The following is a 13,723-nucleotide window of genomic DNA, read 5'->3' on the forward strand; positions in this document are numbered from 1 at the left end:
GGGGTCTACTGCTATCATGACACATTGTCATAGATGAGACACGTAGACATGAAAAACATCTGGAAATAAATCAGTAGTGTGTGTGTGTGGTGTGAGATGGTGTGCACACTTTTTTTCTTTTTGTTTACATGTTCTTCTGTTTAACGCTGATTCAGTGTGATTTGAGATTATTACTAGTATGAAATTTACTTGCATGTATGCTTAAACATTAGTACATAACAACATACACACATTATACATATTAAATGAAATGTCATCATTTATGTTTCAGACTAACATGAGCTGAAATAGAAGTTCTCCAACAATGATGAAAGTGGAAGAGGCTGTTTCCCAAGTTTTGCTGTCTGTCAAGACATTTGCAAAACTGATTCAAACTGCAACATATACACCTATAGACTGGTTTGATGAGAAAGAGCTGAATAATGCTTTTCAGTGGGCTGCTTATTGCCAACAGGTGAGTCACAATCTTGGAATAGTCTTCAAGTTCAGGGTTCTCAAAAAGTTAAGGATCACTTTAAAAAAAAAAAAGTGGATATTTTCATGAAATGTTAAGAAAGAAAGAAAGAAGAAAAAAAAAAAAAATCAGGAGATGATTTAAATTATGCATTCTGATTATGGTCTACTACAGGCCTCTTAACTGGACACACAATGTGACAAATGGCTGTTTCACTTTCAGGAACATGTAAACCATGAACAGCTTAAAAGTACATTTGAAAAATCAATGTTTCAGCCAGAAATATGAAATTGTTCAGTGGTTTACAGACAATCGATGAGTATTTTTATGATAAAAATTGGAATTGTGTATGCAAGAAAGCAGTTTTGTTATGAGGAGAGCTCATAAAATGGCACACACTGCTATTTCAAGTGTTTGCCAGAAATTCAGCATCATTTCCTCAAGGAGAAAATGGTAGGTTCCCAAGCACTGAAGCAGTCCTTGATTTTTTTCAAGTTCTGGTGAACCTGTACATAGTTAAACCAGATCAGTAGGCCCGACTGTAATATATGTATGTCACAGTTTGTCGTGATTTTAATGAATGGTATTGCCTTCTTATCAGGAATGCAGATAAGAAGTTCAATTCTGCTTAATTTTTTTTAAATGGAATCAGTGCTTAAGTTTAATTTAGTTTAAATTAAAATGTTTATTAATCTGTCCAGATTAAAAAAAATAGTTTGAATGTAGAGTTATAATGCTTGTTTTGTCTGTACAATTATACTGTATATTATTATTAATACATACATTATTTGCATTGTAACTGTTGTTTTTAGTTTGTACATAAAAATAAAACATTGCAGTGTTCGTTTTTAGTTTATTTACATATGTAGCATTGTAATTTGTGTCTTGTTTATGAAGTAATGATACTTGATTGGATGTTCTATAGAGAAAGATGAAAAATCTTTAAATGTATTTATAGATATATATACATTGATAGCTTTCAAAATGTATATGAGTATGAAAAAGAATGTATATGATCTGTATAGATAGATACACACATAATTGTATCGTTTTTTTCATGTGCAGAGGTATGTTATTATGCACTACATTATTTCATGTGAGGCACTTAGAGCCCATTATATGGGGAGTTTGTGCCATATAACTTTATAAGTACTACTATGATTCTTGTTCTTGTTATTATATATATATATATATATATATATATATATATATATATATATATATATATATATATATATATATAGTTGTATGATCTTACTTATTGCTGACATTACAGTTATTGCTCAAGCAAAAGTCGATTGGCTGTTGTGAACAACTTTCTGTTTCTGTAGGAAGTGTGAAAGGGAAGATGTGAGAGAGAAAGTTCAAAGACTGAGAAGAAAGAGAGAGTGCGCACGCACGCACATGCACACACGTGCGCATGCACACACACACGTGCGCGCGCACACACACACACACACACACACACACACACACTTTGGAAAGCGGTGTTTAAAGATTTTATTCATTGATTTAAAATATTTTTAATAACTGTAGATTATGCAGTTATCACAGAATGGCTGTTTGAAGGCTGTGACCCAAGCATCTGCCTTGCATTCACCATGTCAGTTGTAAAATTTGTTATTTATTGTGCAGCTTTCAAAGCAGATTGATTCCATGTCAGAGGATATGAAGAAAAGTCTGGAATTAAAAATGGCACAGATGGGTGCAAAAATGACCCCTCAGTTGCCGGTTGATTTCAACCTGGGTTTCCTCAAACGTTCCATGGATGTTCTTGTGGAGGTTTTGTATATTTTACTTTTATAATATTTATTTATATATATATAGAAATGGTTGTGTGAGTGAAACGACAGTTGTGTTGGTGTGTTTACAAGGGCAGTTCAACTGCATCAGTATGTTTTTTTCAGTTTGACTGTGCAACATGTTTTTGACTTTGAATGTTGAAACTTATAATGATATATTTAATTATATATTTTGGTTGTCCATTTTCTTTTTTGCTTTGTTCTTGTTCAGTTGTTTCTTGCATTGTCAGCATCACACAGTTGCACAGTTGTGTACACACAAAAAAAGTCATGCTTGTGGATGGCCACTCATCACAGACACTAAGATAGACTCACATATGACATAAGTGAATGAATACACATGTGCACACACTTAGAGATATACATTAACACATAACACAGATGCATTGATTAAACACACATGTGAAAAAACACATGCATACATGGTGGTTTAAAAGAAGACTGAGCACACACATGTATACACATTTATGCATTGACACTGAATTTGATTCCAGATGGAAGTGGAAAAAATTAGATAAAAATAGACAGTTGGGAAACCTCCTTTTACTAGTTTTATATGTTTTTTAAAAAAATAAGTAAAATTGACTACATTCACTCAAAAAATACATGTCCACTTTTGTACTTTGATTCTTGTCTAGCTGGAGAGACTTGGATTTGACTTGCCATTGAGTATCATGCCAACAGACTGCAGTCTGTAGATGTAGGTGATTTGTTTATTTCTTCTTTTGCTTTTTTCCATTACTTATTTGTTTAGAAATACATTGGAGTAGAGATTGTGAGTTTTAACTGATCACATACGGTTAGATTCCTGTTTCAGGCTTTAATGTTCAACCCTACCCTGCTGTGTTCCATGGTGCCAGTGATGCTTGAGTTAATCAAGCACAAATACAGTGGCAATGTTTCCAGTAATTCGGTGAGTGATGTGTTGCAAAGTGTTTTTGAACAGTCCTTTTTTTTTTTTTCTTTTTAAAAATTTTTATTAACATTTAAACACATTTTTACATTTGATTATAATGCTCTTGTTTGTATGTCTGTTGGCCAACAGCCTGACAAAGGTTTTTAAATTTGTTTAACCAAACTCAATCTGCCACACTGGTCAAAAGTGGGAAAGACCTAGAGCGCAGGGGCTAACAGTGCAAATTACAAATTTACGGAAGTCAAAACTTATACATGTCAGTGTCTTTATTATATATATTTCAATCAGTCAGTCAGTTTGTTAGTGGTTCAAATATTAAACCATTCTGTGCCTATGATTAAAACATTACCTGCCGTCCCACAAAAAGTGCTTTGACTGTGCTACAAAGATTTCCACTGACATCCTGCAACTATTCTAATTTTCCTTCATCCAAGTTTGGTTCAATTAACATGAGACTGAACGGTTACCTTGATCATGTTGATGTGTCTGTAGCACAGCTGCCAACCATTCCTAATTTTCAGGAATTTTATGCATATTTTTCTGAATTTGGAAATTTCAACAACAAAAACAAAACCCAAACCACCACCCCAAAAAAACGTGAGGAACTGAACCCACTCGCTGGGTCAGAACACAGATCCATGTCTTTCAACTGGCAAACAGTTACTGTGCGCACACAAGGCCCCAATGCTGTTTTACCAACATGGCGTCAAGCAAGTCAATGTGATGTGGGCAGCAAGTCAGCAAAGCAATGGGTTTATCAACGCTTTACTTCACAGTATAAGGAACAATTTTCATTTATCGATTGACACCATGCTCCCGTCTGAACCCACTGCCTGACCGGATTTTTAATTTTCGGTCTGGAATGTTGGCAGCCCATTGCTAAGGAGCATTCATCTGGAGAAAGACTCCTTTCTTCTTGATGTTAGATAATGATTTGGTGACCGGAGCACATGGAAGAGTTGTGAAAACTGGTTTGCCTCATGTGTATAAAAGGCATTTGAAACTTTGTCCAGCAAAGACAGTGGTTCCAGTCCATGGATTTATACAACTTTTCAGGCCGTGGAAATGATTATGGATAGGTATAATGGCGCAGATGGATCTCTCGTGTCTGATGATTTGTTAGGACATAAGGTGATGATAGTGACAGAAACAAAACTGACACCAACATTTGGCACTTTTTCACTTTATCTTTTGAAGCCGACAGCCTTTTTGAGCTGGTGACAATGATTGACGGTGAGGGTGCAGAACATGTTCCTTTCACTGAAAACTGCTGTGGAATGAACAACAGCCGATAATCCATGATTTTCATGAAACACAGGGTTGAAATCGAAAAGTCAGATGGGAAACAAATGTGTTTTTTTTGTCATGCTTTTTCTCACTGAGTAATGACTACCTTATTTCTTGAAGAGGCAAACTGGCATGTAGCAATATACAGCAGACACTTAGTTGGCTCAGTAGCCTAGCAACCTGGAGTTAGTGAGTGTTGTGAAAGAGCTTTCTCCATTGCAGGGGGGAAACTCTTGGGTGTCACAAGACTTGATTGTTCAGTTTCTGATTTTATAATTGATCTTTTGTGTTGACTGATATCACATTTGTTATTGTTGGGACAGTTGTTCACTTACATGTCTGCAAGAGTTTTGATTGTTATCATTGACTTATTACAGTTACACATTAAAATATTTAAGTTTCATCTGCAGGTATAAACTAACAAGAAGCAGGTCATATCCAGCTGTGTGTTTTTGTTTTGTTTTTGTTTTTTTGTGGTTTTTTTGTTTTTTAAATCTTTTTTTTTTTTTTTTAGGTGGAAATAGACTTTTTTTTGGTTGCATACAATTGTCTTCACTTTAAAATGCCTGAATAATTGCTTGCAAACAAAATGATGGGGAAAAACGCCCATATACTTTTTTTGTTGTTGTTGTTGTTGCACAAAATTGTCTTCACTTTTGAGTACCTGGATAATAGCCTGCAATCCAAACAATAGGGAAAAACGCCCAGAATCGGAATCGTCATTCACTTTCCTTCACAAAAACATTTAGGCAGTACTTTCTTTCTGTATCTTATAATTTTTTGTTAGAATTCAGAATTGTTTATTTCCCCAGAATCCTCAAAATTTCCTGGCAAGGAGAGAGCATGTTTTTACCAAATTATCTGGCACTGAACAGGTTAAACCTTTTGTGTGTATATTTGTATTCATGTATGCACATATATGGATGTCATGGCTTTGGAATTCAGTGGGAACAGTATCACAAGTGTGTGTCATTGATAAAATTTGAAATAGATGTCTATGATTTAATGGTTCAACATGCTCAAGTATGATTTCTTTGCCGAAGTCCTAACATTGGTCATGTGGTTGCAGAATGTAAGGGTAGTGTGATTATGAGCAGTATAGTTACTGAAAAGACGACCTGTTTTCAGCTCTGAATGAATGAACGTATTGTTTGAAGAAAAAGATAAAAAGTAGTGAAAAATGTTCAGAAGCTTTTTTTAATTTTTATGATTATTATTATTATTATTTTTATTTATTTATTTATTTTTTTTTATCTCAAATGAACCACTGAAGTTCAGAGGAACCTCATGCTGTGTTTGTCACTGATGTGATGATAAAGATTTCTGTGGTACATAAAAGGTACAAACACAAATCAGAAATCCTATACAAACACGAACACAGTATAATTTTAGACACATATGCCTTTTGCATATATGTGCTTGTGCATGCACATGCTCACTCACTTGCGCACGCACACACACGCATGCACACACACACACACACACACACACACACACACACACACACACACACACACACACACACACACACACACACACACACACACACACACTCTCAAAGCATGTGTTCACTTGAATATATACGCCACACATTGCACATTACATGATACAGATGGGGCTGATGACCAGATCTACTGTTAAACAGTTGTTGATTGCATAGTTCTCTATTAGGCACTTTGAATTGCTTTTAGAGGTAGGGGGCATTGACTGCCTTATTATGGAATAAGAAGCTGTTGGTGAAGCGATTAATTTTGGTCCCAATACTTCTGCACTGACAACCAGAGGGGAGCATCTAAAAAAATCCTGAAAGCCAGTTGGGATTCATCCTGACTGACTGACTAAAAGAATGAGATGTTTTGTGTGATTGCAGCCTGTGCTGACCCATGTGTGGTACATCAGAGACTGCACCCAGGCATCTCAGAGCTCGTTGAAAGCCCTGCAGAAGACCCTGGACAACAGTCAGTCTTCTAAAAAGGATGTTGACAAATGTGTACAGCATCTCCTTGAACAGCTGGCCATGTTCTTGTCAATTTCACGGCGCAATGTGTGGTATGTTCAGTGCTAATGTTTGTTGCAAATGACATCTTTATTTGTTTCATTTTGTTTTGAGTTAATTGAGAATCGTCAGTCATTCTCTTCCCTCCTTCTCTTTCCTTAGTTTTCTTTGGGTATAGTTTCAGTGTGTGCTTTACATTTTCCCTCAGATCTGACCCAAAGATTGTTTTCTGGAATGACCGCTGTTTGTGTGAGTGATGTAGCTTATACAGTTGAATGAATACATACTGATTTCATTAAGTTCTAAGATGCATTCCAAACATTATTTGAAATATTTTGAGTGTTAGAAAATCACCGCAGGCCTATGGTACAGTCTGTGAATGGGCATCTTAAGTTTTGGGTAAAATGAGCGGAATAAATTATATGCAAATGAAATAGTTTTGGATTTGTTTTGTACACAGAATTAGTCAATTATAGCAATAAATACAAAACTGGAGTGTATAAACATCCAGATAAATATGCTGCAATTTCCTGACTCTTAAGGAGGCTTTTTCACCTTGATGTGGACCCCATTCCCTTATGCACATGCATATCTGATTATTGGATGAGATTAGTAACAGAATAAATGGGATTCTGTATTGCATATTGTGGAATAGCAGGAGCTCAAATTAGTTGAAAAATTATCAGAATTCATCACATGCAAGTGAATTAACATCTCCACTCTTGAACCTGATTCTTTCGTGACTGTTAGTGAGCAGAGGTTCTCTTGAATCATTGGCTCAGGTTTATTTTAAATCAACCATTGTCCAATATTGACTGTGTTGTCTGGTTTCAGACTGAGTGTTTTGTTTTGACGGTTTCAGGTTTGACTGCAGATTGAACACCATTCTAAAAAGATGGACACAGTGCCCGAACGGATGGGTGGGTACTGGAACTGATCAGTAGTCATTGCTGTCACTGTCATTGTTTGAAAGAAACACTACTAAGTAAAATCACTTGTTTAGTCTTATTAGGAATCAGCCAATCTGAAAAACTGCAGCCGTTATTGATTATTATGATCAACCAGCTGATGTGATTTTGCTTAGTATCAGACTGATTTCTGCGTTTTAAACCAATTGGAAGCATACGTCATTGTGTGATTTTTTTTTTTTTTTAATACTTAGGGTTCATGGTGCACTTGAAAGTTCTCATAAGTCTGATATTTTTCAGTCCTTAGCTAAGGCTTTACACATGCTTACAAGGCCTTACACAAGCAAAAATCATAGACTGTGCAACACTACAGACATTCCAGCTTTGAAATATTGTTTTTTGTCTCATTGGTGGCTGCCATAACCAGTTTATGTTGGACATGCCTTAAGTCATCAAAACTTCCAGGGAAGTGTGCGTTTCAGATTTGTTGGCTGAAAGAGGAAGAATATAGGGACTTGCTGAGCGAAAGTTCAAAAGTTAAAGCATTATGCACAATGTACAGTTTGTGAGAAATCGCCTCATTTGTCTTCGATGGGCGAAAGTCCTTACAAAATGAAGAAATGGTTCTTGTGTAAGTCCTTAAAAGTCCCTTTTGTGGCATAACCTGAAGTCCCTGGGAACCCAGTCCCTAGAGTTGTTGCTTTCCAGAGTTTAAATTCAGTTCTTGATTTCTTGTGTCTTACCCATGATGACCAGACACAAAATAAACTTAATTCTTTAACCCCTTGATTGCTGAACCAGGTGAAATGAGATCAGTGTGGCAAGAGTTTGAAAGGCAGTTACTACCGTTTGAATAGATACTAGAGGTGTGATGGGTCTTACTGAACAAAAGTAATGCGGTCCCAAGAGGAGGGAGTCCCAAGTTCAGAATGGCGACTGATGCCCTGACCTGTATGCACAGTCTTAGACAGCGAGAAGTGACAGACCTTGACTAATGGACATACTTGTCAGCAGAATCTGTGTGATCCTTGTCTTCTCCATATATGGATTCCTTCGCATTGTGTCATTTTTTATAATGAGAAGGTTGACTTGTTTGCAAAAAAAAAAAAAAAGGAGCAAAGGGATCAGCTGAGTCAGCACATTTTTCTCTTCCATTTTCATTGCAAGAATGTTATAGTATAGTGGAACAGATCCAGCGATCAGACTTTCAGATAAAAGAAAGGAATATAGGCTGTTTAAATTTATACAAAGAAATAAGTAAAATTTATGGAATTGTTGGCAGCCATGAACAACGCAGTAAAAGGCAGATCGTGTCATTGTTCTGCAGATGGAAACTAAACTGTTTCAAGACAAAATGTGTAAAAAGTGTTTCCTGTACATGTGGTAATTCTATTAAGTGATCATATATTTACTTGCGATATGCTAGAATGTCATATACCTGTACTAGCATCTTTCCCAATGAAAGAAATCTTGGATTCTTCACTTTTATTGTTCGATTTTTTTCAAATCACTGTCAAATAGTCCAATTGGATAGTTGTTATAACTTTTTTTTTTTTTTTTTTTCTTTCCTAAGGGGGCAGGGGGGTAGGGGATGTCAAGAAATCTTGGACTTATCACTTGTCTGATTCCCCCCCCCCAAATCTTTGTAAAATAGTCTAAATGGATTGTTGCTATGAGTATGACCTTTGAATGGGTTTTTTTATTTTTTTATTTTTATTTTTTTAATTTTTTAAACAAAAAATTTACACGCATATGTGTTTTAGAGTTGGAAAGTTATTCTCTTAGATTGTTGTTAAGTTAATGTGCATAGTTTTGTTTTCATCCCATTCCCTTCCCCTTCTTTTTTCTCTCCGCCCCCCGTGCCCCCTCCTCCTTTCTTTTCAAATTTTTGTCTAATATCACTTAAAGTGGATAGACATTAAATGAAATTGAACACACACACACACGCATGCATACATGCACACACACACACGCATGCACACACACACACACACACACACATACACGCACACACACACATATTGCGCAAAAGAGAACTAATGAGCCTGCAGCTTTTTTTAATTTTAAAAAATTTTTTTATAATAAATCTATTAAAAAAAATATTTAAAAAATCGCAATATTTTGGCCATTTAGCCTTCCTCATTGTGTAGTTTGTCTATGCGAGTGCACATAACACTTTCATATCATTATTAATTCTAAATTTCACAGAATATTCCCATTCCCCACTAGTTTGTACAGTCAGAATCTGTCACAGCATTTGCTTTTTCTTCCTTCCAGAAACTGCTTGTTTCCAGCTTGTGCACTGATCTGCACAAAGTTGAACAAAAGATGAGGGGTCCCATGCGTGAGCTGATTACTGTGACGTTGTGCTGGATTGCCCATCAGTGTCGGCTTGAGAAAGAGAAGTGGTATGGCTTAAGTGCATGTCAGGTGTATGTTTGTCATTTATCCTTGGCTTGTATCATGATCTTGCAGCACAACATTTTAGGGATAAAACATGGCATTCTAAAGAAAGAAAGTGAATGCATACGCACACACAAAAATGATGGTGTTGAGACTGTAAATGATGTTTCAAAAACACAAATTCAAGTGCTGTAATTTTCAACCCAGAAGGCACTGCAGCATGTAAGTCAGGCCCTCTGAATTTAAAGAAAAAAATTACCTTAAACTTGTATAAGGCACACAGGTCAGATAAGCTGCACCCTCCGTAAAGTGAAAGTCCTCCATTTTCTCCCTTCTAACAGTGGATGTTGTTTTCCAAGTAGTGGCATCATCTGTGGACAACTGGATTGGAATCCAGCTTGTTGATGCGGCTCTGTTACTCCGTTTGTATGCTATGTTATCAGCTGCCTGCCTTGTTTCTGTTTTTTTCTTTTTTCACGTTTAAAAATGTTCTTTTTACAATTTTGCTGCCTCGGTCGAATTTATACTGTTGTGAAGCCCCAGTTCGTTTGTTGTTCAATCAGAATCCAGTCTGCTAGCCCTGCTTTTCAGTGTCGTCCGCCAGTTTGCTTTGCGATCATTTATCCCCAACTCAGGCTGCTTATTTTTTATGGCCTAAAGGTGAACTGCGTTCACGTTCAGTTTGATTCGATGGTGAACATAAACCATGTCAGTTTGACTTGCTGTGCGATCGTGAGCGTTTATTGTGATAACATTGTCATATATTGAGTTTGTTGTGTCAGGTGGCCCATGTTGTGGTCAGAATTTAGTTTTCAGACACAGATAGAGTGCATAAAGCCTGTAATACACATGGGTTAGATTTGAGTAAAAAAAAAAGTGGCACCTTATAGGTGAAATCTGGAAATTAAATTTCCGAAATAATTTTGTTTGCCACAGAAAGCCTAGGAATTTAAGCAAAAGTCCAAATATTTGGACAAAATTTAATCATGATGTCGTTCTCTGAGTGCCACTTCTTGATTCCACAAAACCAAGGCTGTCAAATGTGAAAGGCTACCTTCTCTTGCTGCAGAGACCAATATTTCTGATGGTGTGTGAGAAATAGTTTCTTTGTAACTCTTGCTTCATCGTGGTATTTGTAAACAAAACTTGGTGACATGAGAAGGATCATGGTCAACAAATCAACAGTGGCAGCAAGGAACCAGATATATAGAAAAAAAGTTTTAAAAGAAGAACAAGCATAGTAATTTCACAGCAGTTTCAATATTTTTTTTTTATGGATATAATATCCATAAAAAAAAAAAATATTGAAACTGCTGTGAAATTATCATGCTTCTCCTTTTTTTTTTCTTCTTGTTTTTGAAAAAAAGACTTTTAGTTTCGGAAATAAACAGAATGAATCTGCTCACATACTGATGCAATGAAATACCTCGTTTTAAAAACTTTGTTTCAGTCCTATGTGGCAGTTGTCGCCAGCACTGCTAGCAGAGCTGGCAGAGTTCCGTGAGGATTTCTGCACGTGGTACATCAGCGATCTGGAACGCATTGGTGATAGTCTCAATGAAAAATCACAGAGCGGCAGTGAAGAGCAAGAACAGCAAAGTACTAGCAGCAGAGGAAATCCTTTGGGGTAAGTGATTATGTTCTGGGGTCTTGCAGCATATTGATTCATGCATTGATCCACTCATGCATATGCACTGGCTTAGGCAAATTTTCAAAATATTGCATCACATTGCTTTTTTTTGTTGTTGCTTGTTTTCCTACGTGCAGAAAATGGCCTTTGAACTGTTCAGATACCTTTGAAAAAGAGTCTGAAACTGGCAGAAGCATTTTAGTTACTTTGGTTGGATTGTTGGGTTTGTATGGGTAAAATCGTTTGACAATAGTTTGACCATGCATGTGCGCAGTACAGGCAGAAGAGTTCAGCACATGTATCAACATGCGTTATATAGGGAGGTGAGCGCTGCACATTGCACAGATGCGTGCACACTGTAGGGAAAGTGGAGCTTATTCTCTGTGGAGAGAGTATAACGTGTCATCAAACCTGCCATCTATTAATCCTGAGCATTATTTACTTTACTGAGCTTCAGAATGTTACACTAATGCTACACTGACAATAAAAATGCTATGCTGAATTAGCAAAAATCAAGCAGTGTTTTTTTTGGGGTTTTTTTGCGGATAAATCAGTCTATACCCTGTGCATGCTAAGTTTCAGTTTTCAGTTTCTCAAGGAGGTGTCAGTGTGTTTCCATTCAGGCAAATCCATGTATGCTACACCACATCTGCTGGGCACACACACACACACACACACACATACATACACACACACACACACACACACACACACACACACACACACACACACACACACACACACTGACAGCAGCATAACTTAGTGCGTTAAGTCAGGCTTTGTGTGCATTCATATATATTTGTATACCAGTCATGCGTAAAGAACACGACAATGAATTGACAATGACAGCAAAGAAACGAGTGTCAGTACATAGTGCAAATGTAAAGCTTCAAGCAGAGAATGCCAGTGTATTCTACCGTCATCTGTGAGTTCAATGCATACTCTGTGCACTGCTGGTTGATTTGTTCCATAACATCAAACAGCTGTTTTATTATGTAGTGCATTCGGTAGCATCAAACGGCTACTTTGTGTGCTTTCCATCACATTTTTCTTTTATCATTTTCTTTTTTTTGTTTGTGTTCATTCGCAGTGGAGACGCAGCAAACACCCCAGAGCAGAAGGCACTGGAAGAACGTTTTCAGCAGCTACTCATGAGGGAAACGTCAGTTAGGATGAAAGTTCTGAGTCTGATCCAAGCCAAGCTGAAAGACAAGAGTCAAGTGTTCAGCGTCTGGCGTTCCATCTGCTCTACTTTGATGAAGATTAATTCTGAGAGATAATCTGTAAGTGTTCACCACATTCCTGATGTTTCTTTTTTTTGTTGTTGCAAGCTCATGGAGAAGATGTGTGCAATAACTTGTCTGTCCGGTACTGTCATTTTGCATAATCAAAATACAGACAATCAGGAGTTGGTTACTTAAGAGTTTGAAAGCTCACTAATGTCTCTTGCCTTAAAAGTTTGGAAGCTCACTCAGTTCTTTGCCTTATTAATGTGAGCAAAAGGCCTTTACCTCAGAATGTATGTGTGTGTTTCTTTGTTCCTTCAGTATCCAGTGTGTTGATTTTGTAGGAAGCAGTGACAGTTGTCTGCTTCTCATCGTAGTGGCACATTTTTTCTCTGTTGTAATATTTTGGCACAAAGCCTGACTTAACGGACTGAGTTATGCTGCTGTCAGTGTATGTATGTATGCAGCATAACTCAGTGTGTTAAGTCAGGCTTTGTGTGCATGCATATATATTTGTGTACCAGTCATGCGTAAAGAAAAAGAACATAACAATGAATTGACAATGACAGAATTAATCTGTAAGTGTTCACCACATACCCGATGTTTCTTATTTTTTTGTTGCAAGCTCACGGAGAAGATGTATGCAATAACTTTTGTCTGTCCGGTGCTGTCATTTTGCATAATCAAAATACAGACAATCAGGAGTTGGTTACTTAAGAGTTTGAAAGCTCACTAATGTCTCTTGCCTTAAAAGTTTGGAAGCTCACTCAGTTCTTGCCTTATTAATGTGAGCAAAAGGCCTTTACCTCAGAATGTATGTGTGTGTTTCTTTGTTCCTTCAGTATCTGGTGTGTTGATTTTGTAGCAAGCAGTGACAGTTGTCTGCTTCTCATTGTAGTGGCACATTTTTTCCCTGTTGTAATATTTTGGCACAAAGCCTGACTTAACGCACTGAGTTATGCTGCTGTCAGTGTATGTATGTATGCATGTGTGTGTGTGTGTGTTTCTACACATATACATACATACATACATACATACACACACTGACAGCAGCATAACTCAGTCCGTTAAGTCAGGCTTTGTGTGCATGCATATATATTT

The 13,723-nt window shown here is 36.8% G+C and overlaps 1 protein-coding gene across 1 annotated transcript; it reads left to right on the forward strand.

Moving 5' to 3' along the window:
* The first annotated feature begins 340 nt into the window (after positions 1–340).
* LOC143284142 (uncharacterized) lies at positions 341–12,924 on the forward strand. The gene is made up of 8 exons (XM_076590796.1): positions 341–454; positions 2,090–2,236; positions 3,074–3,169; positions 6,330–6,508; positions 7,318–7,375; positions 9,641–9,771; positions 11,217–11,393; positions 12,487–12,924. The coding sequence occupies exons 2-8, from the start codon at positions 2,111–2,113 to the stop codon at positions 12,674–12,676; spliced, it is 957 nt and encodes a 318-aa protein (XP_076446911.1). The 5' UTR covers positions 341–454; positions 2,090–2,110; the 3' UTR covers positions 12,677–12,924.
* Positions 12,925–13,723: the final 799 nt, after the last annotated feature.

Source organism: Babylonia areolata, chromosome 7, assembly GCF_041734735.1.
Source record: "Babylonia areolata isolate BAREFJ2019XMU chromosome 7, ASM4173473v1, whole genome shotgun sequence".
NCBI classification, from domain to species: Eukaryota; Metazoa; Mollusca; class Gastropoda; order Neogastropoda; family Buccinidae; genus Babylonia; species Babylonia areolata.

Excerpts from the sequence above, each read along its gene's own strand:
- LOC143284142 (XM_076590796.1), top strand. The coding sequence starts at position 2,111 with ATGTCAGAGGATATGAAGAAAAGTCTGGAATTAAAAATGGCACAGATG. Across the intron at positions 2,237-3,073 it reads CCATGGATGTTCTTGTGGAG|GCTTTAATGTTCAACCCTAC; the intron begins GTTTTGTATATT and ends TTCCTGTTTCAG. Across the intron at positions 6,509-7,317 it reads ATTTCACGGCGCAATGTGTG|GTTTGACTGCAGATTGAACA; the intron begins GTATGTTCAGTG and ends TGACGGTTTCAG.